The sequence below is a fragment of the Anolis sagrei genome, chromosome 6 (assembly GCF_037176765.1).
Source record: "Anolis sagrei isolate rAnoSag1 chromosome 6, rAnoSag1.mat, whole genome shotgun sequence".
NCBI classification, from domain to species: Eukaryota; Metazoa; Chordata; class Lepidosauria; order Squamata; family Dactyloidae; genus Anolis; species Anolis sagrei.
The window spans coordinates 24,038,978-24,066,966 of record NC_090026.1 but is presented as its reverse complement, the minus strand read 5'-3'; the positions used below and the strand labels follow the sequence as shown (position 1 = coordinate 24,066,966).

The window sequence follows — 27,989 nt, the reverse complement described above, 5'->3', positions numbered from 1 at the left end:
TCACCCACATCTATGGCAGGCATTCTCAGAGGTTGTGAGATCTGTTGAAAATTAAGCAAGTTAGGTCCATATATCTGTAGAATGTCCAGGATGGGGAAAAGAACTCTTATCTGCTTGGGGCAGGTGTGAATATTGCAATTGCACACCTTGATTAGCATTTAATGGCCTTGCAGCTTCAAATCCTGGCTGGTTGCTGCAGAAACTGCTCCGTCCTCCAACAGATTAACCCCCCCCCCCCCCCCCCCGCTGAAACTGCTTTCCAATTCCCTTTCATGGCAGCTGATATTTCATCATTTCTGTTCCACATTCCAATTGAGGGAAACTGGCAATGCCATTCCATGTTGCAGGAAACCCTCATCTCATAAATTCCACTTGCAAAATTGGTAGAAGGAGGGAAATAGGGTAGACAATGAGAGGAGAGCAACATGACATCTTGAAAGAGCTCCCTTCTCCTTGGAGGGTGATCGGCACAACTCCAAACTTCAGGTCAGGAACATAACGTTGCAGCCAATTCACAAATGCTGTCACTCTGGTGTAGACGCCAGGTCGATAAGGCAGAGCACAGCCTTGTCCCCAGCTCACAATGCCCACCAGGAACCAGGAATCATTTTTGGCACAGACCAAGGGCCCTCCGGAATCACCCTAGGAGGGGAAAAACACAGAAATTACGAAGCCTTCTGAAACTCTCCAAGCACATTCTCTATCACAAAAGGTACTCATAGGACACTTTCAATATATTTAAATTGACTTTCACTGACACAATATTGGGCTCTTCCAAACCAATCTAAAGAAATATGGGTCCTTATAATACAGCTCCTTGTTTTTTATCAGTTTTTCTCACCTCCATGCTTCCTTAATCCATTCTTTTGCATTGGGGATGTTTACATTGGTTTCTTAGGTTATCCTTGAAGTGACTGGCTTGATCTTGAAGAAGCTGGGGGTGGCTAATGGCCAACAGGGAGCTCTGGGCTGGTCCATGAGGTCATGAAGAGTCAGAAGCAACTGAATGAATAAACAACAACTGGAGCACTGCTGTTTTGTTCTGTTGCTGACACTGGAAAAGCCTTTGTACATCCTAGTTAATACAAGAGACCAACACAGAGAAAAGATCTAGCAAATCACCTCTGAGTATTCCCTGCAGAAGAAAACCTGCGCAAGGTTTTCATGGGATCACCACAAATCAACAGGTGACTCTATACACATATAATAGAGTGCCCACTAGATGACTGTGGTGCAGCCCATTACAATCTCAATTTTACTGAACGTTCAGTAGTTCTGTTAAAAGCCATGATATTCTATTTCTGGATTTAATTCTTGTGACAATTATTTCTGCTTTGTTGTACAGTCATACTATGAATATACTGGTGTTTCATCCATTTTTATCCCTGCTTAAAATATGGTTAATTGTAGTGTGGGTAGTATTTCCTTCCCTCTCTATCTTCATATCCATAAACTCAACACCTTCCTACATGCTCTTCCTCAATATTCCGATTCCTTGCTTCAGATATTTAGTCGTAGCATGGCACTTTGCCACTCTAACTGGAAAGATGTGCGGGGAGAGACAAATGTTCTATCTGGAAACTGGAAACAGAATGAAGGAGATTAGAGGGAAAAAATCAATGGAAAAAGTTATAATTCTATACCTTGTTACTGGTGAGATTTCCCAGAAGTAACTGAAAAAATGGATACAGATATAAGAATTTATCCCTACTTTTATCAGAAACTCCTTGAACAGAAGGAGGTAGAACATCCTCCAACATATGGTTTAAGGGTCATTGGTAGTCCCAGAAACTCACAAGACATTGATAGACTGGAGTATCAGAAAACCCCCTTTCAGGCAAGTGTGAATGTTGCAATTAGCCAGCTTGATTAGCATTGAACAGCCTTGCAGGTTCAAAGCCTGGCTGCTTTTTGCCTGGGGAATCCTTTGTTGGGAGGTGTTAGCTGGCCCCAATTGTTTCCTGTCTGGAATTCCCCTGTTTTCTGGCTTTTTATTTATTGTCCTGAGTCTAGAGTTTTTTTTAATACTGGTAGCCAGATACTGGTAGCCCAACAAAGGATCCCCCCAGGCAGGAAGTAGCCAGACTTCGAAGCTGCAAGGCTATTGAATGCTAACCAAGCTGGGCAATTGTAACATTCACACTTGCCTCAAATACACAGGAGTTCTTTCTCCCACCCTGGACATTCCACAGATATATAAATCCCACTTGCCTAGCTTCCAGCAGACCTCACAGTCTCTGAGGATGCCTGCCATAGATGTGGGCAAAATGTTAGGAGAGATTGCTTATGGAACATGGCCATACAGCCCGGAAAACTCACAGCAATCCTATGTATGCTATGTAATGTTATATAGGGTTATGGGCAGCTAAGACACATTGTGAATGTCTTGAAACTTCCAAAAAGCTCTGTGTTCCTTCTTCCTCGCCTGCATCAATTACTGATACTTACCTGGCAAGCATCCTTCCCACCATGTTCATATCCAGCACAAATCATGCTGTCCAAGATAGGCTTGGAACCATTGGAAACAGGTTGAGGCACATTGAACAGCTCATTGCATCGGTCAACCTCTATAAGGAGGACTTCAACTTCACGCAATATCTTGGGGGAAGGAAGTGGCTCTAAGAATGAAACGAGAAGGAGAGTGTATAATATATTCAAATGCAGACAGGTGGTAAGAGAAGTCTGGCTCTGTAATGTGTTGCATGAGAGCGTGATGGAGCCTCCTTCTCTGGAGGTTTTTAAGCAGAGGCTGGGTGGCCATTTGTCAGGAGTGCTTTGACTGTGTGTTCCTGCATGGCAGGGAGTTGGACTATTCTATGATTGTGATTCTATGATCGTCATGCAGTGCTCACATTGACAAAAGTTATGAGGAAGAGACCACAAGCTAGGAGAGACTTAAGCAGTTGCTGGGTCTACTAGAAAGGGAAAGAGTTGGTCCCCTTCTCATGTCTGTCTCCTGTTAAGTGAAAGCACTTTTAACTCATTTTAACTCATTTTTTTAAAAAAATATTTATTGAATGTACATTTTGTCTTTCTCCAATAATAGGTTCAAATGAGTCTTATAGCAAGTAAGAATAAGGTTATATCTACGCTGCAGGGGTATAGCTATTTGACACCACATCAACTGCTATGGTATTCATGAAACTGTAAAAGGTAAAGGTTTTCCCCTGACATTAAGCTAGTTCTGTCCAACTCTGGGGGGTGATGCTCATCTCCATTTCTAAGTGAAAGAGCCAGCGTTGTCCATAGATACCTTGAAGGTCATGTGGCCAGCATGACTGCATGGAGTGGCATTACCTTCTCGCAGAAGCGGTACCTATTGATTGACTCACATTTGCATGTTTTCAAACTGCTAGGTTGGCAGAAGCTGGGGCTAACAGGGAGCTCACTCCACTCCCCGGATTTGAATTGCCAACCTTTCAGTCAGCAAGTTCAGCAGCTCAGTGGTTTTACCCGCAGCACTACGGGAACTGTAACTTTGTGAAATATGTATTAGTGACTTTTTCTCTTAGAGAGTTCTGGTGCCACAGCAAACTACAAATCCCAGCATTCCATAGGATGGCACCATGGCAGTTAAAGTGGTGTCAAACTACAGTGTAGATTAAAATGCTGTTAAAAAAAGTTAATTTAGAAAAGGACAAGGCAGGAGTGGAAAGAGAAGAAGAGAATCTGAGATGACAGAATATTACTTGGGACTGCTAAATTGGGACAGTTGGAGGCTATGGCATCTGCCCAGAAGGTTACCTTCATATTCGATGTTTCCCCATCCAGTTACCCAACACGGCATGCCTTCAGAGAATACTTCAGAAGGATGTGGCACACACACAGGGAGAATGTACGGGGTGTATTTCAGAGGTCTCTGGAGTCTCAAAAGGGCAATGTCACCCCTTGTTGCAGCTCCTGCAAATTCTATGTTGCGGATCACTTGGACTACCGGGATAGTCTGGGTGTTGGTGCTGAGGTTTCCAATCTGGTACTCCCCCACGGTCACGGTGATCTGTGAAACAGGGTTCTTTCTGGGTCAGGGGAGGCGGGTAAAGACAAAAGAATATATTTCCAGTCTGAATATTCTGCAATGATTTCTGGAGCAAAGCAGCTCCAGTTGAATTTCCAGACAATCAGAATTAAAAAAAATGGGCAAAAATCCATCTCAAAAAAACTCCATCCCATAAATGCTGAATAGATGAGAAGTTCAATTGAGCATTGATACTCTTGATTATAGAAACTGATAGAGAGTTCTTCAGGTAATGAGAAAAGAAGTATCATACTTAGGTAAAGGTAAACGTTTCCCCTTGATATTAAGTCTAGTCATGTCCAACTCTGGACATTGGTGTTCATCTCCATTTCTAAGCTGAAGAGCGGTGTTGTCCATAGACACCTTCAAGGTCATGTGGCCAGCATGACTGCATGGAGTGCTGTGACCTTCCCGCAGAAATTGTACTTATTGATCTACTCACATTTGCATGTTTTCGAACTGCTAGGTTGGCAGAAGCTGGGGCTAACAGCAGGAGCTCACCCCGCTCTCCAAATTCGAACCGCCAACCTTTCAGTCAGCAAGTTCAGCAGCTCAGTATTTTAACCTGCTGCGCCACCAGGGGGCGCAGCAGGTTTCAATATCAGATTTGAATATACGTAGTATGATTTTACATAGGATTTGTGCTACATTAGAACAGTAAAGACAAATATCACTTAAGTAAAATAAACATTAAATATTAAATAACCATAAAAATAAAATAAGGTGTAAACATGAAACTAATTGTGGAATCTGCTATTGCAACACATCCAATGAAGTGGTTTAAGACCAGTATATGTACTTCGATCTTTAGCTCTGACTTGCAGGAAGTAATAGAACTTCTAGAGGACCTCAGTGTTGTCCACTGAAGAAGAAACACATCTTGCCTTTGTACTAAAATTGGCTTCTTTATAACAATGGTCATTATTCTACTAAGTAGAATGCTCATGCCCCATAAACCTTCATGACTATATTGTGTCTCTAATGCAACCAAACAGTATGGATTATGTATTCAATATATACAGTCACATATATTTTACTAATATATTCCTGACTCAGTTGTGGTGCATCTAGACTGAAGTATTCATGTACAGGCATGTAGCCGGGGGGGGGGGGGGGACTTGAGGGGCTTCAGCCCCCCCCCCCCCCCGAAATTCTCATGGTGGTTCACGAAAAGGCCTTACTAGTGCATTACTTAAACTGTTATGTTTATTCATATCATGATCTGATCACCATACTCAATATATCCCATATGCATGGGAGTATTGGGGTAATGATACAAAAGGTTTGCTAGGCTAGACCCTCTTTCACTCAGACTCAGCCCCCCCCAAACCCCCCTCCCTGAAAAAAATTAACCCCCCCCACCCCACCCCCCCCCCCCCGAAACGAAATCCTGGCTACGGGCCTGTTCATGTAGTTTGACAATACTTTAATGGCCATGGAGTCATGAAGGTTGTGATTTCACAAGGTGTGCAGACTTCTCTGCCAAAGAATGCTGGTGCCTCACCAAACTACAGACTCCATCGCATTGAGCCAAGGCAATTGACGTGGTGTTAGACTACATTAATTCTACAGTGTAGACTAGGGCAAACCATTCTTTGTACTTTAACATATTTGTGAGTCATGTCCAGTCTTTCCTTCTTTCCTTTTTTCCCCGTCATCTTCTCTTATCATGTCTAGACTGCTACAATCGCACCAAAAGGCCAAAATGCATTGGAAATAGCCAGCAACTTCATTGTTTTATCTCAAATACTCACTTGAAGCAGTGAGCAGCAGACAGGACCCACTGCTCTGCCACAATGGACCCTCCACAGAAATGCCTTCTGTTCCAACGGATGCTGACCTGCCAGGGCCAGGCCCCCAGCTTGGAAGCTTGGCCACCCACAATTCGTGAAGACATCACTGGTTGACCACAGACTTGGAGAGAAAGCAGAGGAACAAACATTATTTTAAACTTTATAAACATAGTTTAAACCCCTAAACAGTTCTGGTCCAACTTATCTGTCCGAACGCATCTCCTCCTATGAGCCTACTAAGACTTTAAGATTGTCTGGGGAGGGCCTGCTCTCAGTCCCACCTTCTTCACAAGCACAATTGATGGTAATGAGAGATAGGACCTTCTCTGTGGTGGCTCCTCGGCTGTGGAATTCCCTCCCCAGCAACATCAGGCAGGCCTGATGTTGCTGGGGAGGGAATTCCACAGCCGAGGAGCCACCACAGAGAAAGTCCTATCTCTCGTTACCATCAATTGTGCTTGTGAAGAAGGTGGGACTCAGAAGAAGGTGGGACTCCATCCCTTCTGGCTTTCAGGAGAAAGCTAAAGACTTGGCTTTGCACACAAGCGTTCGAAGAATAAGTTACTACAGGTTTTGACACAGTCTGAATTAAGGATTTGAGCAAGTTTATCGGATGAATGGAACTATGCACCTTATATGTTTTTAATTTGTACACTGTTTTATATGTTTTATTGATTAACTGTTAATCGTTTTAACTGTGGGATATGTTTTTACTGTTTATTGTTGGGTTTTTAACCACCTATAAACTGCTTTGAGTCCCCTCAGATGACAAAGGTGAGGTAAAAATGAAATAAAATAAATATTTAATATGTGTCTGTCCATTTAATTTAATTTTAATGTTTTAAAGGGTTTTAACTTCCATGTGTTCATTTTACTTGTACACCACCCTGAGATCTTTTGGTATAGGGTGGAGTAGAAATATTTATTTATTTATTTATTTACTGTATTTATATACCGCCCTTCTCAGCCTATCGGCGACTCAAGGCGGTTTACAACAAATCAGTATACATAATATCAAAATACAAATTAAAACATTAAAAACAATATAAAACCACAACAGAACAATAAAACCAACATCATTAGCGTCTCCTTGTTAAAACATCGTCCATTTCCCAAATATTCTAATTAATTATTAAATCAATCAGTCAATTAATTAACAAAGTAATTAATGAATGGCTTTTCTTTCATTGCCTAAAATGACTCTTTAATAAACAGTAATTAAGAACAAAGTCGGAGAACAATCTCTCTTTTTAACAACCGGCTGATTTGGGTGTCTCAAATACAGAGGCACCGCTGGCAAGCAACAAAAACTTTCTATTCATTCCTCATCCACAAGTTTTTTTCCTTCACTCCCCTTTGGCTGGAGTTGACGGTGAAGTCACAATCCTTTCCAACCATCTCCTACATGTCTCTTTATCATGTTTCACACACACACACCCAAACATATGTCCCCTCAGGCTAAAAACATGTTTGAGTGAATCTTCTGTTTAGTGGTAAATAGCCACTAATATTCATGTAAGGCAAAGTAGCTTCAGTTATTAGACCGAACCTATTGTTTCTGAGCTGCCAGGAACTGCTAATGCATAAAAAATACAGCAGAATTTCAGAAATATTCTTTCAGTTGCCCCAAAAAGTATCTACTTTCCCTTAAAAACATCTTGGTTTAAATGATGCTCTCAAGAGATAAAATAAAGTAGTCTTCATTAAACGTAACATAGTTGGTTTATATGAAGAATTTGTACTACTGCCACTTTTGTATAATAATATTGATGTAAAGTGTTATTTCAGGTGCCCAAAAAAGCATGTACTTTCCCCTAGAAATATCTCGGCTTGAATCATGCTCTCAAGACATAACAAAGTAGTCTTCATTAAAAGTAACATAGTTGGTTTACTTACAAACTTCATGTATTCAGCATACAGGTACATTGCTTATCAATCAAGTTACAAATAGATTTGAAGTAGTTTCTCTGAGCAGATAACACAGGGCATCTTTCTTAGAATCAACAGTCCAAAGTCAAAAGCATCTCTCAGACTCTAAAGGAGCCATGGCATCTCATTCATGGCTTCTGAGAATCTAATAGTACCTGATGGCATCTGTCCTCCAAAATGGAGTCTCAGGTCTGAATCTGGGTCACAACCTCTGCAGTCCTTCCCAAAACATAGAGTTAAGGTAAAATTGCATACTGACACACACATATATATACACACACACACACAATACAGTAAGCAATCTGAATTATATACATAGCCAATGACTAGTATAAGAGGTTAGTAGAAGGCTCCTATTTGCAACACCTGATTCATTCCTTTCTGTCCCTTCACTATCCTTTCCTTTCTTCTAATTGTCCCACCCAGCCATCTCTTTAGCTCTCCAAGTCTCCCTCTCTCTCTCTCTCTCCTTCCAAACTGAACTATAATTCAGAAGGGAATGTGAAATGAAGATGGGTTGAAGGGAAAAATTGAAATTAAACTTCAAATTGAAATTGAAACAGTAGCAACAGATATTAAGAAAAGATACAGTTAAGAAACTCAAGTCATTTTCTTACCTGATAATAAAGGATCTGCCTCTAAAAAAGGATTCAGGGTAAGGAAAGAGAGACAGAAGAACAGGATTACAAACAGGAACAAAGTAAAATTTGTCAAATGTATTTTTTTTTACATTCTGAATTGACAACACATCTCCTCAAACAATCTTCTTACAGCCATTCTGATATATAAAGACATATATACTATATATATATATATATGACAAATATATATATAATATCCCAGGCAGTAAGAAGCCTGACCTTGAACCTGCTAGGCCACTAAATGTTAATCAAGGTGGCGAATTGCAACATTCACGCCTGCTTCAAACAGACAAGAGTTCTTTCTCCCACCCTGGACATTCCACAGATCATATAAACCCCATTTTCCTAGTTTCCAACAGACCTCACAACATCTGAGGATGCCTGCCATAGGTATGGATGAAACGTCAGGAGAGAATGCTTCTGGAACATGGCCATACAGCCTGGAAAACCCAATGAAATCCACACACACATAATAGATTGCAATTGTATTTGGTGAGGATTGGGGACAAGATCATATTGGCCAGACATTTTCACTAATTTGTATTTGGTACAATTTAAATTTTATTGCATTTCATTTTACTGAAGTGAATGAATAACTGTAGAATGAGGTGCAATTATCCAGCTTTCAAAGAAAAGGTACATATATCTGGGCATCAACTTTTATACTCACTGTTCATTCCAAGAAGCATGAGAAGAAACAAGAGGGTCATTGCTTTTCTGATCACGATCGCAGCCTCCTCACTTTTGTTGCAATTTCAGTGTTAAACAAGTAGACATACATAAGCAAACAATCCAATGTGTAAATATATTTTTCTCCAAAAACAGAAAGAAACCAAGTCCAGCCAAAAATAGCAAAAGAAGGGAATCTCCACTCCCTTATCCAATCAGCACTAATTTGACATTACAAGGAGAAACACCAATAATTTGACTTTCTTCCCTACCCAACAGATCATTGAATATTCCAAGAACTTCTTAGTGTACCCCATCAAGCATTCCTACTCCAAATTGCTTCTGAAAAGACAAGAAAGCCAGATTTTGAGTATTGCAACTGCAAGATAGACCCTGTCCTCTCAAGAACCTACAAGTTCCTTATGCCCTTTAAGCAGAATGCTCTAACCCGATCTACTAGATTTATTCCAGGACTGAACAGAAACATCTCCACTGTGGTTCCTACCAAATTTCATACTGTAACTTTGGCTCCTAAATCTCAAGACAAGACCTAGAAGCTCTGCCTCTTATTCTCTTCTGTAGACCATTGAACCCAACCTTCTTTGTGCCGTATAAACACCTTTTTATAAGTGTTCCAGTTATCACTGAATGGTTAATGGTTGGGCATGAATCCAAGAAAGGCAACAATGAGTTATAGAATAAAAGCTTTAATGCCTCCCCACAGTCTGGATGAGATTTAATGGAGGATAAAGGCAAAGAATTCAGAGAAAAACTAACTTTGAAGAGCTTGAAGGCTTGGGTGGATTCCCACTGGCAGAATTATGGGTTAAATTTGGATGAGGCTACAAATATGCACTATTATTGTCTATATTCATAGACCTGAATTGCCAATTATATGCCAGGAAAAAGTATATGCAATAATGCCAGCATCTCACACTGCACACTAGTTCTCGCTTGACTGTTCTTTTCCTTGTATTTATGTTTACACAACAGTCCAGATTTAGGATGAATATTTGGCATCCTTCTGGTTAAACAGTCATTAAAAAGTTATTAAGCAGGAATGCAGTAGCTGAAACTTTAGTTTTGGAAAGACAGTGGCTTAGATCCAGATGTGAGTAAGTCTCAATTAAACTCAATGTGAACAAAAGAAGGCTGAGAGGAGACATGATGCCATGTATAAATATGTGAGGGGAAGTTGTTGTAGCCTGTAAAATCGGTTGGTGAATGTGTTAACTGAAAAATGAAAAAAGCTGATTGGTTGGGCCATGCCCGAGAAGCTAGCTGAGCCTGGGAGTTTGGGCAACACTTATATGTTTACATATTCTGTGCAGCAGCTTGCCAAGAACCAGGCCCGTAGCCAGGATTTCGTTTCGGGGGGGGCTAAAAAATTTTCAGGGGGGGTTTCGGGGGGGCGGCTGAGTTTCGGGGGGGGCTGAGTCTGAGTGAAAGAGGGTCTAGCCTAGCAAACCTTTTGTATCATTACCCCAATACCCCCATACATATGGGATATATTGAGCATGGTGATCAAATCATGATATTAATAAACATAACAGTTTAAATAATGCACCAGTAAGGCCTTTTCGCGAACCACCATAAGAATTTCGGGGGGGGGGGGGTGAAGCCCCCCGAGCCCCCCCCCCCCCCCCCCCCTGGCTACATGCCTGCCAAGAACAGGTTGTATTTCTGCTTCTGGGTTGCTGGAAGAAGATCTTTCACCTGGACACTCAAGGACCATTTGAATCTCTTTTAAAAGGCACTGTGTGAGTCAATGCAACTGTTTGCATGACTGTACATATGTTCCTCTGCATAACGAAGAGTAAACACCTTATTCGTTACTTACCTTCTGCATGGCATATCTTTTCTCTAGCAAGACAATGTGTGGATTCGTCAAGACGTAAACTACAAGTGATCTTCATTTCATCACAAAAGTCATAGGGAAGAGGGAGCAAGCTTGTTTTCTGCTGCCCTGGAGACTAGGCCACGGAATAATGGCTTCAAACTACAGGAAAAGAGATTCCACCTGAACATTAGGAAGAACTTCCTAACTTTGAGAGCTATTCAGCAGTGGAATTTTCTGGCCCGGAGTGTAATGGAGGCCCCTTCTTTGGAGGCTTTTAAACAGAGGCTGGATGGCCATCTGTCGGGGGCATTTTGAATGAGATTTTCCTGCTTCTTGGCAGGAAGTTGGACTGGATGGCCCATGAGCTCTCTTCCAACTCTATGGTTCTATGACAAAAGTCAAAACTACAAATGGTCAAGGCAGGCATGTAGCCAGGGGGGGGGGGCTCGGGGGGCTTCAGCCCCCCCCCCCCCAAAATTCTCATGGTGGTTCGCGAAAAGGCCTTACTGGTGCATTATTTAAACTGTTATGTTTATTAATATCATGATTTGATCACCATTCTCAATATATCCCATATGTATGGGGGTATTGGGGTAATGATACAAAAGGTTTGCTAGGCTAGACCCTCTTTCACTCAGACTCAGCCCCCCCCCCCCGAAACTCAGCCCCCCCCAAAACCCCCCCTGAAAATTTTTTAGCCCCCCCCCCCCCCGAAACGAAATCCTGGCTACGGGCCTGGGTCAAGGTTTTAGCTCAATGGTAGAGCACCTGCTGTGCAAAAGAAAGGCCCTATATTCAGTCAGCATCAACTGAAAGCAGAGTTAGGAAAGACTCCCATCTGAAACCCTGGAGAGCTTCTGCTAGTCCAAGTAGACATTGGCAATACTAAACTAGATGAGTCATTTGTCTTACTCAGTAACTGTTACCTATGAATCCAAAGAAATCTGCTGTGTAACTAAGACTGGATTTAATTCATATGACATCTGTGTGCTTATTGCAGAGAAAAGATGTGAATTTTCTTGTTCCAAAGAATTGGATTCCACCTGAACGTTAGGAAGATCTTCCTGACAATGAGAGCTGTTCAGCAGTGGAACTCTCTGCCCCGAAGTATGTTGGATGCTCCTTCTTTGTGCAGGCTTTTAAGCAGAGCCTGGATGGCCATCTATCAGGGGTGCTTTGAATGTAATTTTCCTGCTCCTTGGCAGGGGATTGGACTGGATGGCCCATGAGGCTTCTTCCAACTCTATGATTCCATAATTCTATTGTTCTAATTGAAGCCACCATGACAACTCTTTGAATAATATACAAATGAAAATGTCACATATCCAGGTAGTTAGAAATCAGTGCCAGCCAAAACCTCAAAACACAGGCATTAAAATGTGGTGCAGTCCTACTTTAGATAAATGGGTCATCACCCATACTGTCCTATAAACGTCCTGCATGAATATACTGCTATGAAAAATATTCTAGATTAGAATCTCATTTCCATTTTCCAGGTGTTATTGTTTTTATTATTATTATTATTATTATTTACTTTCTTACCCATCTTTCCCTGTGGATTAAGGCAGGGAACGAAAACAGATTGAAATACAACACATAATACCAGTTTTAGTACACATAACATCAGTTAGGGGCCCCTGCTGGTGCAGCAGGTTAAACCGCTGAGCTGCTGAACTTGCTGACTAAAAGGTTGGGAAGTTTTCCATTGACATTAAGTCCAGTTGTGTCCGACTCTGGGATGTGGTGCACATCTCCATTCCTAAGTCGAAGAGCCAGCATTGTCCGTAGACATCTTCAAGGTCATGTAGCCAGCATGACTGCATAGAGTGCTGTTACCTTCCCACCAGAGTGGTACCTATTGATCTACTCACATTTATATGTTTTTGAACTGCTAGTTTGGCAGAAGCTGCAGCTAACAGTGGAAACTCACCCTGCTCCCCGATTCAAAATGCTGATCTTTCGGTTAGCAAGTTCAGCAGCTCAGCCGTTTAACCCGTTGCATTTTCATGCAAATTGTTCCAACACCAATAGGCAAAGGAACAAGGAAAGAAACCATCCACTTTCAAAGTTTGGGCATTTCCCATCTGTTCAACACTGCACCTACACACATCTGAAATCTTATGAGTGTCTTAACAAGGTCCATATTTATTATATTGAATAGTTATTATGCACTATCAAAAAATCCTGAGATGAAAAAGTAAAAAAAAATCAAACCACCAAAGTGTCAAATCTGTTTGATACAACATGCTCCATGGACATAGTTTTCTGAAACCTAGCTGGCTCGCTCCCCTCGTGATAAGTTCGCCTTAAGGTCACAATAAGTTAGAAACAATTTGAAGGTACATAGTAACAACAACAATTAAGATGAAGATTCAGAGGTGAGTCAAAACAGAGTTTAAATCTGTCTGAATGAAACTGGATTTTGTTCTGATTTCCTTGATCTAAGTCCAAACTGAATCTCATGGCAAGTGTACAACCCATAAAAATTCACTTCTAAGCAGGAAACAGTCTTTAGTTGGAACATAAGAGTACCATAAGAAAGAGGCAAGAGAATACAAGGAAACTGAAAATATTAAACCGACTCTTTGTGTTATCTTCCTTGAAGTATGTGCCCGAATGATACCAAACCCAAGCAATTAAACTTGGCATGACATTCTGAAAAAACTGTGTCAAACAGATATGATTGTATGACCTTTTAAAACCCATTGATTAGTTTTAACAGACTATAATAAAAACATGTGATTTTCAGATGAAGTTATTCACATTTTTTAAAAAAAAAATATTTATTGTTTGATTTATTAAATAGATTTGGTAAGTCTAATCTGAGGGAGATGTTGACAAGCTGGAATGTGTCCAGAGGAGGGTGACTAAAATGATCAAGGGTCTGGAGAACAAGCCCTATGAGGAGCAGCTTAAAGAGCTGGGCATGTTTAGCCTGAAGAAGAGAAGGCTGAGCGAAGGCATGATAGCCATGTATAAATATGTGAAGGGAAGTCATAGGGAGGAGGGAGCAAGTTTGTTTTCTGCTGCCCTGGAGACTAAGACGTGGAATAATGGCTTCAAACTACAGGAAAGGAGATTCCACCTGAACATGAGGAACAGCTCTCCTAACTGTGAGAGCTGTTCAGCAGTGGAACTCTCTGCCCTGGAGTGTGGTGGAGGCTCCTTCTTTGGAGGCACTGTATGGCCATCTGTCGGGGGTGCTTTGAATGTGATTTTCCTACTTCTTGGTGGAGGTTGAACTGGATGGCCCATGAGGTCTCTTCCAACTCTATGATTCTATTATTCTTACAATATTTTGTTGCAGAATCCAATGGTGTAGACATTTGTCATTGGAGGACTTAAAAATAATGGCTGTGATTCTGTTCAGGACTAGAGAAGTGCAAAATTCCATCAATGTACTTTCTCTGGGCTTTTCCTACTATCCACAAGTACAACCCTTTAGTAGTCAATCTGTGACTGAGGGAGCAGGAAGCTCAAAAAGCATCATTTGGTTACTGGTTTGTAGATGGGGAGAAAGGAAGAGCCATAACATTTGCAATGGTGTGGGCTATTCCTTTTCCTAGTGGTGGTCAGATGATGCCCGGGAAAGACTTTTTGCTACTAGTTGAGTGCCCCACAGCATTAAAACTGCGGAAAGAGTAATTGCACAAGAACATTATACATTACTGGGTTGTTGTAGGTTTTTCGGGCTATATGGCCATGTTCTACATAAAAGCATTCTCTCCTGACGTTTCGCCTGAATCTATGGCAAGCATCCTCAGAGGTTGTGAGGTCTCAACAACAACCCAGTGATTCCGGCCATGATAGCCTTCAACAGTACCTTATACAATACTTCTTTCCATAATGAAGCCGTGACCTCATTATTAGCTAGCCATAGCTTGGAGTCACTGATACCTTATAGGATGACGTTACTGGGGAATTTTATCAACCAGCCTCCTTTTGACCATCAACTTAGTACTGAAACCAGGCTTGCTTTGGATTAGGGCCACTGGCTTCTCTGCTGTCACTCTACTTTCAACTCTGTTCCTCCTGGGCTTTAGTGGGGACTTTTGTTTTGTTATCAGGGTTTTGCTTTGATTTTTGTTTTTGTTTTTTGTGGAGACTTCTCTTAATAATTGATGGATCTTCACAACATTAGCAATTGCTTTTAAGTGTTTTAATGCTTAATATTTATTTGTATCTTATTTCTGGACTAGCTGTACCTATCACACTTTGCTATGGCCAACCTTCTCTACCTCTTTCTCTCTTTTTTCTTTCTCTCCTTCCTTCCCTCCCTCTTTCCTTCCTTCCCTCTTTTTCTTTCCCTTTTTCTTCCTTCCTCCTCTACCTGTTTCTTTCCTCCCTTCCTTTGCTCTTTGGTTCCATCATTCCTTGTCTCCTTCCTTCCCTCCCTCCCTCCCACCCCGTTTCTCCCCTTGTACCTTCTCTTCTTCCCTCCCTCTCTCTTTCCTTCCTTCTTTCACTTTTTTATTTCCTTCTCTCCATCCTTCCTTTTCTACCTTTCTTTCCTTCCTTCTCTCCTTCCCTCCTTCTTTTCCTTTTTCTCTTCTTCCTTCTCTCCTTCCTCCTTTCTGTGTATATGTGTTTTGTGTGTATATATATATGCATATATGTGTGTATATATTTCTGTATATGTGTATATATATGTGTTTGCATGTATATATGTGGTTTTGTGTGTGAGTTGTAATGTATTCTTTTGGGGGGTGGCTTTTAAGTCTCTTCTGCTGTGCTTTTCAGTGTTTTTATGAGTGATGGTCACTTGTTGGCCTGATAGGTGTCTTGTGTCCAAATTTGGTGTCAATTCGTCCAGTGGTTTTTAAGTTATGTTAATCCCACAAACGAACATTACATTTTTATTTATATAGATGTTATTATGGTTTGTGTGATTTTTGTCTTGTATTTTATTTATGTTAAATGTGCTTTGATTTGTATTGTATTATGTTGTGAGCCGCTTTGGGTCCTGTTAGGGAGAAAAGCAGGATATAAATAAAGATTTATTATTATTATTATTATTATTATTGACACAAAAACACAGTATGTCACAGCAAACGAGATCTATATGCTGGAATTCGTATCACAAAATCACAGTTATTTCATGTATTTATATGTTAATGTTTTATGATTTCCATGAATTTAATGCTCAATGTATATTGTATTTTGATTGTTTTATGTTAATGTGGCATCAAATTATTGCCAATTTGGAAGCCACTCTGAGTCCCTGTCAGGGTTGAGAAAGAGCGGAGTAAAATACAGTAAATAATAAATAATGAAATAATGAAATACAGGTTGAGCATCCCTTTTTCAGATTCCCAAATTAAAAATACATTAAACTGCTAAACCTAATCCTGGTCGAAATCACAATAAAAAGATATGAAGGAGTCCTATAGCACTTTTGAGATGGAAAGGACTTTGTGGCTAAACTTTCAGATTGTGTCTAGGTCAGGCAAAATAATCTGGACTAGTCTGCTCTGGAGCTGCTGCACTTACACCACAGGAAGCCTATAGATACTGGTGCAGAGGTGCCTCAAAGCCATTTTGCAGTATGAACTGTCTTGTTCTGCAAGGGAAAAATTAAGAATATCTGATCATTTACCAGTTAAACAAAATGAAGTAATAATAATAATAATAATAATAATAATAATAATAATAATTTATAATCTCTTACAGCACTGTTCCCATTACTGACCAAAAGTCTGATTCCAGAACCATGTGTTTAGTTTTTTCCTGAAGGTCAGGAGGGAGGGGGCCAATCTGGGTTGGGAATTCCATAGATGAGGGGCCGCCACTGAGAAGGCCCCATCTCTTGTCCCCTCCAACCTCACCTGGGAAGGAGGTGGGACTGAGAGCAGGGCCTCCCCCAACAATCTTAGCCTTTGAGGTGGATCATAGAGGGAGATATCTTCGGGCAAGTAAGCTGGGCCAGAACTGTTTAGGGCAGTGGTTCTCAACCTTCCTAATGCCACGACCCCTTAATATAGTTCCTCATGTTGTGGTGACCCCAACCATAAAATTATTTTCATTGTTACTTCATAACTGTAATTTTGCTACTTTTTTCTAATAAATAGTGTTACAAATTACCTTAGCTGCTTCTGCTGCTCCTCCTCCTCCTGATGCTGCTGGGCCACTCTCAGTCCCATTGGTATGGGCACTTTCCCCCTTGCCTGGAAGGCACTTGACCACTGGTGCAAGCCTCCATCCAGCCTTGCGCACTCTCCCTTGCCTGCACATGCACACCTCTTCCATGTGCCTGCTCTCCCCTCCCTGCTTGGAGTCACAGAAACAGCCCTCCCCTTTGCTAAGAGGCCAGATGAGAGGCTGGCCAATCACAGCGGAGGAGGGCTTTTGGTAGGAGGATTTTCCGCCTGATTCCAAAAGGAAAAGAAGGACAGGGGGAGAGATCTTCAGCCCTCTCTGCCAAAGGGATTCTTAAGGCCATCAGAAATATGTGTTTTTTTATTGTCTTTGGTGACCCCTCCTAAATGCCCATTCGACCCCTCCTAAATGCCATTCAACCCCTCCTAAATGCCTATTCGACCCCTCCTAAATGCCCATTCGACCCCTCCAGCGGTCGCAACCCCCAGGTTGAGAACTCTGGTTTAGGACTTTATAGGTTAAAGCCAGCACTTTGAATTTTAAGTTAAGTTTCAAAAGGAAAAAAAACAGGAAGAGAGGAAGAGACTGAGTACAAGTTGTCATGAGCTTACAGTTCTGCAATATTTCCATCACCTACTTTGGTGAAATGGGTCCATTCCACTTCTCTGCTGGCATATTGACAATAATGTGTCTCCAGTGGGCATAATTCTCCCATTGGGTGAATAACTTAGTATTTAATAGTTATATTTGCCTTTTTATTTTTAAAAGCTGGACTTATAAAATTGTTTTGAAAATAAAAATGGAAAATTAAATAACAGAGGTAGTGTTGGAAGGTAGGGTCATTGGGTATGCAGAAATACAATCACAGTACCACAAATTGGCACAATTTCACAGGAACTACTTAGAGGCACAATGAAATATCAATAACATTCTTGCAAATAAAAGATTATTTGTTTATGAAAAACTCTTCAGGGAAAAAGCACTCCATACAATGCTGAGTCACACCTTTTACCGGCAACTATTTAGAATTATAATGAAAAGGTAGAGAGACTTTTTCTTCAAACCAGGAAACTAGCCTGTTTACTTTTATTAATACATAATAGTACTCCATAGAAAAATATGTATAAAGGGATTTTCTCCCTTTTAATCCAGAACCAGAAGAAAGTTGTTGAATTCAACATCTTTGTCAATGAGCTAGAAAATAACAAGGTAAGAGCAAGAATATCCAGAAGGGGCTGTTCACACAGGAAAATACTTTTTACCAGTTGGGAACATTTCTCAGTTTGGATTTCATTTCATATCATTGACTTAACCTGCATTTTCATTCTGGTCTTAATACATAAGAGGCTACATAATTGTCAGGCATTCCTCTTGAGAAAAAGAAAGTTGTTGTTGTTGTTGTTGTTGTTGTTGTTATATCAGTTTCTGTTATTAGAACAGTCAACCTTCCACATTTGAGGATTTGATTGTTCACAGATTTGATTAAAATATCATCTAGGAATCTCAAGATGCTCTAGGTGCTTTCACACAATGAAGTAAAGTAGGATGAAGGAAGGAATGGAAGAAAAAAGGTAAATTGGCATATTGGAACTTTGCCAGTCCAACTGGGACAGCTGAACATTAGTCACAGACAAATGTGGATTCTCCTACTTTTCAGTCTAGCTTCACTAACTAAGGGCCTTTTCAGACAGGCCCTATATCCCAGGATCTGATCCAAGGTTTTCTGCTTATCCCAGATTATCTGGCAGTGTGGACCCATCTAATCCAGTTCAAAGCAGAAACCCTGGGATCAAACCTGGGATATATGGCCTGTCTGGAAGGGCCCAAAGACATCCATGGGTAAGGAGCAGAGTTGTGGTGGTACAACGGGTTAAACCATTGAGCTGCTGAACTTGCTGACCAGAAACTGAGATGAGCATCACTCTCAGAGCCAGAGATGAAGGGGAAACCTTTACGGTTATCTGTGTACCTGTGTTTCATTGTTTTGAGGCATTGTGTCTGTGTATGCTGGAATCCACTCCGAGTCCCTTCGGGGAGATAGGGTGGAATACAAATAAATTGTTGATATTTTCGACAATAGTATCCTCCAGCCCTTGTTCATGTGATTTCGGCACCTTCCATGGGCTCCTTTTAGGAATTTTGCACTCATTGAGCCTGAATTCAGCTATGTTCTCATTAGCTCAGCCATGTTGTTTTATGACTGTGTTGTTTTATTATCGTATTGATTGATTTTAATTATGTCTCTGTTTTTATCTGTAACTCTCTGGGCTTGTCCCTTTGTAAGCTGCCTTGAGTCCCCTAGAGGAGATGGTGGCGCAGTATAAAAATAAAGTTGATGTTGTTGATGTTGTTGTTGTTAATCACTTATCCTCTTTTTTATTACAGCATAGCTACTAATCTATATTGACACTGAAGCAAAACATCTGTTTTTATGCAGTTGTTTGGAGTAGAACTGTTTGGTGGACAATTCAGAGCAAAAGATTCAGCAATCATGACACTGATTTCTTCTTTGCTGGCCCTGTGGTTGCTACAAGTGACGATGCTTCAAGGTGACTGAGAGTGTTATTTAAAGATGTGAATATTAACCCCCCAAATTTCCACATCACTTTCAAAGGAGTAAAAATTTTAGGGGGAGGTGGAAGAGAAAGCAATAATGCCAAGGTTTAGCAGAAATGTTGTGTGAACCAAGAAGTGTCTTCCTTATGAAAAAATAAGGTATAGTGTTTACCATGGTGGTCTAGGATTTGAGAGATCCAAACCATGTACAAGCAACTTTTCGCACTGTAGTTCCCACATTCCTCCAGTCAACATACAGTAGTCAGATACTTTCTCCTACTCTCTGAACGAACCCACTGGTTGACCTCTCACCATGTTTTGATTCAAACAGTTGTTATGAAAATGCAATGAAAAGGAGAAGTGCCATGTGTGTTGGTAGCAAGACAGTCAGCTGTATCTGAGAATCCAGAGATTGAAGCCAACTCTGATAGTGATGGTGGTGGGCTGCCTACTGCCCGTTTCCATCTTTAAAGTAGTGATAGTCCCTGCTTGTTCACAAGTAGTGATAGTCCCTGCTTGTTCATTCAACTGGAGAGAAATGCAGTATGAAATCTATTCCATATGTTTCTCTCCGGTTGAATCTTTGTATCAATTCCATCTTTGTATCTATTTCATATGGATGAGGTAGTAGATAAAGTGTATTTGAGAGGAACCCAAAAAGAAAGAACAGTACGGCTAGGCCTTCAATTTAGGATGGAGGAAAGTGCATCATAAGGACAACACTGTAGAGCATAAGCCAAGGGGGGCTTTTCAGAGTAAAAAAAAAGGGCCAAAAAACTAGGCCTACATTTGAGTATATACAATATTCATAGATTCTTGGGTAGAACTTTTTATGTGTGTCAGGAGCAACTTGAGAAACTGCAAGTCACTTCTGGTGTGAGAGTTTTGGTCTCCTTCAAGGACGTTGCCCAGGGGACACCTGTATGTTTTACCATCCTGTAGGAGGCTTCTCTCATGTCCCAGCATGGGAAGCTGGAGCTGACAGATGGGAGCTCACCCACTCCCCAGATTCGAACCACTGACCTTTTGGTCAGCAGTCCTTCCGGCACAAGGGTTTAAGCCATCGCGCCACCGGGACTCCTACCTGAATCACTGGAAGTCCAAAACTAACAGCCAACAAAAACATTTTTAATAATTCCTAGTAGAAAATAACTTCATACATGTGCAACAGAATGGTTTTTTTGTATTACATTTCTATCCTTCAGCCAGAGGTTTGCCTAGAATTGAAGTGTGTGGAAGAATCCCATCCCTTTACACAAGTAGCCTTCCTGTTATGCTTTCTGGACTACAGCTCCCAGAATCCACAACTGGATCATTAAATCTGCTTTCAGTTTTTTGATGGAGGCATTAACGTATTTTTTTTACTGCAACTAGAACTACAACAGAAAATGAGGGATGAGCAGGTGATTAATTGGACTCACTGGAAAAGTGTGTTGCTTCACTAGCAAAAGAGTTGTTAGCAGCTGACTTCCTACTTGACATATTTCAGGACATTTCCTGGCATTTTAACAACAGGTTCCAGCAGTAAAACATGACATCCAGATTCCAAATGAGCAATATATCAAGTTACATGAGATTCTTGTTTTTGCATATTTCGCGTCTGTGTCTCTTATATTTTCCCCTTTGGTTTTTTTCCCCACACAGGTGCTGCCAGTTCAGATGAAGGTAGGAATTCTCCACATATACACAAAAATATTAAAAGAGAATATAAACCTAATCAGAATCCCACAAACATAAGAATAGCATACTAGGTCAAACCAAAAGTCTATTTGGTCCAGTAATTTGTTTCCTTAATGGTCAACCACCATGGGAAGCCTTCAGGACCAAAAGAACCATCTGTTTGTGTATGTTCCGAAAAAGCCTCAAGACATGGCTGTTCAAGAAGGCATTTAATTAAGTGCTATAACAATGTGGTAAAGATGACTGGAATGGAACAATGAATATGAGATTGGTTATGATTCCACTATGAGACGAAGCGGATTTTTAGTGTAGTTTTGTAATTGTTATGTAGTTTATATGTTGTTGTAATTGCCTCTTTGTAAATTGTCTTTTATATGTGTGTACACCACCATGAGTCGCCCTAAAGGGCTGAGAATGGCGGTTAATAAATGCATCAAATAAATAAATAAATAATAAATAAATATGTTCACAACTGAACTGCATGAGCCTAGTAGCTGATATTGGAAAGAATACAAAGAGGTATTTGGCATGCAGTTGGGTTTTAACTGAATAAGATTACTCTCTTTTATGAGTAGTTTCATTTGTTGAGGTATTTTAATTATGTTTGTGTGTGGTAGGTGGAACTTCTTTTCCTGTAGTTTGAATCCTTTGCTCTATGGCCTACTCTCTGGCATAGCCAAAAACAAGGTTGGTCCATCTTCAATATGACATGCTTTCGCATATTTAAACCATATGCAGTGGGCATACTCACTGAGGATTGGGGGGGGGGGATGCAACCCAAAAAAACCCATAATTTTCCAAGCTAGTCCTCTAAACAAAACACTCTCTGCTCCCAAATACCTCAGCACACTAAAGGTAAAGGTTTCCCCTTGACATTAAGTCTAATCGAGTCCAACTCTGGGAGGTGATACTAATCTCCATTTCAAAGCCGAAGAGCCAGCATTGTCCGTAGAATCAAGAAGTGAAATGTTATCTCAAGCTATGTATACAAATGTTTGCAAATAGATCCACACTGAAAGATTTGGTTTCCTGTTCCATTTTGTGATTACTGCCACTTGTTCCAATATATCCCTCATTTATTCTCCTTTCTTCACAGTATGTGGGAACTCAGAAAATACCTTACGTATTGTTGGGGGCCAACCAGCCTCAGAGAGGGTCTGGCCCTGGCAAGTCAGCATTTCAGTGAAAAACAGCCCAAAAAACCTACAACAACCCAAAAATATCCATCTTTGTGGAGGCACCCTCATCGCCAGGCAATGGGTGCTGTCAGCAGCTCACTGCTTCCCACTGTAAGTCTCCAACACAGGTGGCTGTAAAGCTCTGGTCAGTTTTTATCTCAAAGGCAAGTAACAAGGTATAACTCTGGGTGAATTGCAATACAATGTTGGTGGTACAGGTCGAGCATCCTTTATTTGAAATGATCCAAAATCCTAAATTTTCCACACAAATAGCTTAGACAGCAATACCTTTGCTTTTGGATGGTTCAAAATGTCATGCACAAAATTATGAAAAACAATTAGCTTCAGGCCATGTGTATAAAGTGCATATAAAGCATGCATGATTTGGGTCCCTTCTCAAAGATATCTCATTGTGTACATATATACAAAATACAAGAAGAGGAAGAGGAGGAGGAGGAGGAGGAAGAAATAATGATGTTATTTCTTAACCACCTCTCCCCAATATTTGAGGCAGGGTGTGAAGAGTTAAAGTACAATAGATAACTAAAACATGAGACCATTTAAACACATAGATTAAAAACACTACATAAATTAAAATCATCTATACATCTGGAGTGCCAATTTAAAATTCATATGTTGTGAGAGTTAGATCATTTTAACATTCAGATTGCACATGAATCCAGCAGATGATTCCACAGTTTAGAAGCAGCCAACAAAAAGGTCCTCTGGGTGACAACTGCCAGTTCTGAATGGTTAAATTAAATGTTTCTCATAGGAGCTGAATCTATCAGGTGGATTGTAAGAAGGAAGGCAATCTGTAGGTAACCTGGACAATGCTTTAAAGATTATAACCAACACTTTGTACTTTCATATTTACAGGAATCTTGATTTCACTAAGATAATAACTGTTCGGCTAGGTATTTACCAACTGGCAAACGATTCGAAGGACACTGTGACATCTACAGTTCAACAGGTTATCATCCATCCCAACTACACCAGCAAAGCAGGTTCAGGTGCAGACATTGCTTTAGTGGAGCTCACTTTCCCAGTGAAGTATTCAGATGCCATCCTCCCAGTCTGTCTGCCAACGTCCTCTATGCAATTCTCTACAGGTGCAAGATGTTGGGTCACTGGATGGGGAGACATTCAGCAAGAAGGTGAGGAGAGGGAGAAACATTCAATAACTGAACTCATTGAGTCAAGGATGAGATCACAACCAGAGCTTCTAAAAGGATGCTGCTGAGAACAGTTTCCTCATTCCAAATGTAGCCTTACATTTCTCCACAACTACAATAGGCCATCCACATTAACTTCAAGACCTCTGTGAAAGTGGAAAAACTAAGAATAAAAAATACCACTTTTTATCTGAGAGACCACCTCCTTAAGAATCTGTAGGTCCTCCAGCACCTATGTAGTGGACCAACTATTTCATCATGTGGATGGCCACAGTGGTATTGTGAACTTCTATATTCCCCACTCCATCTTCCCAACCACTGCTGTTTGGAGCATAGAAAGGATTAAAAATTGCTCTGAGAAGTTGTAAAGGATGTTGAGTGGCAGAAACAGAAACCAATTAGACTAGTGTTTCTCAACCTGGGGGTTGGGGCCCCCGAAGGGTTGGTGAGGGGGGTTTCAGAGGGGTCACCAAAGGCCATCAGAAAACACATATTTCTGATGTCTTAGGAAACTCTTTGGCAGAGAAATCTGAAGATCTCTCCACCTGTTCTTCTCTTCCTTTTTTGAAACAAAGGGTGAATCCTCCCACCAAAAGCCCTCCTCCTACTCTCTGGATGTAGGTGAACTAACACTGCAAAACTCAAGGCCAATGCCACCCAAACCCTTCCAGTATTTTCTGTTGGTCATAGGAGTTCTGTGTGCCAAAATTGGTTCAATTCCATCATTGGCGGAGTCCAGAATCCTCTTTGTTTGTAGGTGAACTATAAATCCCAGCAACTACAACTCTCAAATGTCAAGGTCTATTTCCCCAAACTCCATCAGTGTTCACATTTGGGCATATTGGGTTATTCGTGCCAAGTTTGGTCCAGATCCATTATTGTTTGAGTCCACAGTGCTCACTGCATGTAGGTGAACTACAATTCCAAAACTCAAGGTCAATGCCCACCAAACCCTTCCAGTATTTTCTGCTGGTCATGGGAGTTCTGTGTGCCAAGTTTGGTTCAATTCCATCAATGGTGGAGTTCATAAATGAACTCCATCATTATAGGAGAATTATAAATCCCAGCAACTACAACTCCAAAATGACAAAATGATCCCCCCCCCCCCCACCAACACTACCAGTATTCAAAAATTGACATTATGATTCATAACAGTAGCAAAATTACAGTTATGAAGTAGCAATGAAAATAATTTTTGGTTGGGGGTCACCACAGCATGAGGAACTATATTAAGGGGTTTCAGCATTAGGAAAATTGAGAACCACTGAATTAGTCCAATCTGTCTCCCAAAAAAGAGGAATGTTTCCTGAATTCAGTATGGGGTAGAAGATGGTCCATGTCTGCTACAGTACATTGAATGTTTTTCTCCAGTGAGCTCAGAGATAGAATTATGGAAATAGCAATGCACTTTAAATCATAGGCTTTCTTCCCTTTACAGTGCCACTGAAGCCCCCACAAACTCTTCAGCAAGTGGAGATGCCAATCTTGGACCGAGATAAATGCAACATGCTCTTTAACAGATCCCAGCTGAAGGACGTGGAAGACAATCCTGTCAAGTCTGATATGATCTGTGCTGGACATTTGGAAGGTGGCAAAGATTCTTGCCAGGTAGGATGTTCCATTTTTCTTTTGCTCAGTATAGTTTTCTGTAGGGGCAAAGGAAAGCAATACATTGGAATATAGGTATGCTAATGTATGTTCTGAATACACCTGCCTTCCGAGATTCTTTAACTTTGCTACTAGGATATGTTAAACTCAATAATGTACATCCATACAGGAAATATATCTCAAGGGAAATGATGACCACAGAATCCCATTGTTATTGGGACAAGTTTGTAGTTCTCATCAAAGACTTAGGACCCTTCGAGACAGACTCTATATCCCAGGATCTGATCCCAGGTTTTCTGTTTATCTCAGATATCTGGAAGTGTGGACTCATATGATCCAGTTTAAACAAGAAAACCTGGGATCAGATCTTGGGATATAGGACCTGTCTGGAAGGGCCCTTAGTTGGCAGGGGAAAGCCCTTCCCACACTGGGAAAGCCCTTCCCACACCTCTTTGTCTGACTGTCTCTCCATTCTCTCCTCTTTTCACCTTGCCAGTTAGACCAATACTTCTCAGGGACAGGCCTCCTTTTCCAAGCACATGGCAAGCCCCTGGTTCCTCCATTTTCATTCTTCTCTTGTGAACATGGAGAGGGAAAAGTTGTCTGCTGTAAGATAGACCCTGTTATCTCTCCTACTTAGTTATGTTGTTCCTTGAATAAAATGCTTAATTTTTACATTTGACTCTGCTCCTGAATTGCATACGTCAAATGCTCTAGTGCTGGCACTAGAAGCTTCTGATCTGCTGAACTGCTGCTGCTGTTGCAGCATTACCTATTTAGGAATGCTTTTTCCTTTTGGAAAATAACCCCCAACAACTGAAGGGTGTAAAATGTGTTAATTCTAGTGAACATGCATTCCTCTTGTCATCCAATCTGACCCTCATTTAGGCTTATAGTACAATAGTGGAATCCGGTATTGCTGTCCCCCAGAACAAAAAAGTTACTTTTTGTATTATATCTCCCAGAATCTCCAAGCAGGGCCGGGATGAGAACCATATTCAAACTTCTTCATCTACCTAGTCTTCCAAGAGTGCATCTATGTTTTTGAGTCACAGTGCCTCTCCCCCATAAAAGATTTATAGTTCACTAGGGCTCAGAAATAAAGATATGATTTCTCTGTTTTTGGCCTTACACTAGATCAAAGCATCAGAAGATTAAGACTGAATCAGTAGCGGCCGTAAACCCCTAAACTCTATCGTATCTAACCCTTTAATAAATTGCATATGCTTTATGATTTTGTGTAATTTGTATCTGTAAACTGCATACTGGATCTGTTTCTTATATATAATTGCTTCTTAGAAGTGTATCCAAATTTAACTTAGAAACAGCCAGCCATTTGTGATCCTATTAGATCATTTCCTGGGAATAGGCAAATCCCTCTGGCTATTTCCCAAGCCAGATAATCATCAGATTCATTGTGTGTATGCAAACATAGGTGACTTCCTTTGCCAGACAGATAAGCACAAAAGGTTGGTAAAAGTCACATGAAGCTGACAGTTTGCTGCTCCTTCATGGAAATAGAAGCTTAGAGACTCTACTGTGCATTCGTTAACTCTTTTATTGACAGCCAAGCCCTTGATTACCCAAAATCAGCACCTTTTTCCCTTGAGTCCTACACTTTTGTTTTCTAAGATCCATATCTTTGTTTGGCACAGAACTAGACATTTGAGCTCATCAACATAACTTTACTATTTGTTTTCCCTAGACTGTGTCCTCTCAGGAGCTGTCTCTGCAGCTGATTGGCCTTTCACTCTGACCAATCCCCAACTGCCATTCTCTCTCCCAGTCAATCCTGGCACAAATTCTAACCAGCCTCTTTTCTGACCAATCCGGAGAGGGAGCGGGAAGTCTGAATAGCTGTCAGAGCTGTATAAGATGTCTTGTATTTCTCTGTATGTTTATTCTTATACATTTTGAAACAAATTGCTGTACTTGCCTACCTTTTGGCCAAGTTGTAATAAACCTCTGTGGCTTGTCTTCAACCTGGTGAGTTGGTTTCTCTGTCCTGGCCTATCTGGTTTAGCATGTGCTCGCCAGGCACAGACTTTCTAACCATGGTCCTAGCTAAATTACTATATCTACACCATAGAATTTTGGTAGTTTGACAGCACTTGGTTCAATACTATGGAATCATGAGAGTGGTAGTTTTACAATCACTCAATTCCACTGAGTTATGGCTGTCAAACTACATTAATCTATCATCAGAAGTTTTCCAGAGCCATGTGCTAATTCCAGTCCCTCTTCACAATCTCTCTCTCCACAGGGTGATTCTGGAGGACCCTTGGTTTGCAATCACAATGGAGTCTGGATCCAGGCCGGTGTTGTGAGTTGGGGAATTGACTGTGGTAAACCCAATCTCCCCGGTGTCTACGCCTCAGTTCCTTTTTATGCTGATTGGATCCAAGCAAAGATTGGAGTGTCTCATAACAACACTGATATAAAAAGGAATGGGGGACTGCCCAAAACCCCCAGTGTGACACTCATCTTGGTCTCTTTTGCACTATTGCTCCAATGAAAACCTCCACTCTTCCCTCTAATATCAGTCGTCCTGTAAGATACTCTATCTTCAGTTGATCAGCTGACCGGGCTATTCTTATTCATGGTACCTGTGGTGACACTACTTTCAAACCTCTCCTGAATGTGGGCATGTTTGCACTATCCATTCAATTTTCAAAAACAATTTAATGAGTGGTTTACCTCAATGAATGCTGAGAGTAGAGCTTCACTGAGAACTGAGTGTTGCTATTGTAAAATAGATCAATGGACCGTCTTTCTATTGGATTTGTAACTCAAACTGATATTTTTTCTA

General features: G+C 40.8%; 2 protein-coding genes across 2 annotated transcripts; one reads left to right on the top strand and one right to left on the bottom strand.

The window, feature by feature from the left end:
* Window positions 1–354: 354 nt before the first annotated feature.
* LOC132779507 (serine protease 27-like) lies at window positions 355–12,433 on the bottom strand. The gene is made up of 5 exons (XM_067470503.1): window positions 12,430–12,433; window positions 5,770–5,929; window positions 3,745–4,016; window positions 2,449–2,618; window positions 355–642 (listed from the first exon to the last, which is right to left on the bottom strand). Exons 1-5 carry the CDS (start codon window positions 12,431–12,433, stop codon window positions 355–357), a joined length of 894 nt encoding a protein of 297 aa, XP_067326604.1.
* A 7,089-nt stretch (window positions 12,434–19,522) lies between these two features.
* Window positions 19,523–27,989, top strand: LOC132779506 (serine protease 27-like). Its single transcript, XM_067470502.1, has 6 exons — window positions 19,523–19,532; window positions 21,184–21,204; window positions 22,316–22,508; window positions 23,277–23,554; window positions 25,011–25,180; window positions 27,444–27,989. Exons 1-6 carry the CDS (start codon window positions 19,523–19,525, stop codon window positions 27,693–27,695), a joined length of 924 nt encoding a protein of 307 aa, XP_067326603.1. The 3' UTR covers window positions 27,696–27,989.

What these genes read in the sequence shown, in the direction of transcription:
- LOC132779507 (XM_067470503.1), bottom strand. An exon ending in GGGAAACATCGAATATGAAG is followed by an intron (nt 2,619 to 3,744) that starts GTAACCTTCTGG and finishes TTTCATTCTTAG; the next exon opens with AGCCACTTCCTTCCCCCAAG. An exon ending in GTGGGAAGGATGCTTGCCAG is followed by an intron (nt 643 to 2,448) that starts GTAAGTATCAGT and finishes TTCCCCTCCTAG; the next exon opens with GGTGATTCCGGAGGGCCCTT.
- LOC132779506 (XM_067470502.1), top strand. An exon ending in GGGAGACATTCAGCAAGAAG is followed by an intron (nt 23,555 to 25,010) that starts GTGAGGAGAGGG and finishes TTCCCTTTACAG; the next exon opens with TGCCACTGAAGCCCCCACAA. An exon ending in GTGGCAAAGATTCTTGCCAG is followed by an intron (nt 25,181 to 27,443) that starts GTAGGATGTTCC and finishes CTCTCTCCACAG; the next exon opens with GGTGATTCTGGAGGACCCTT.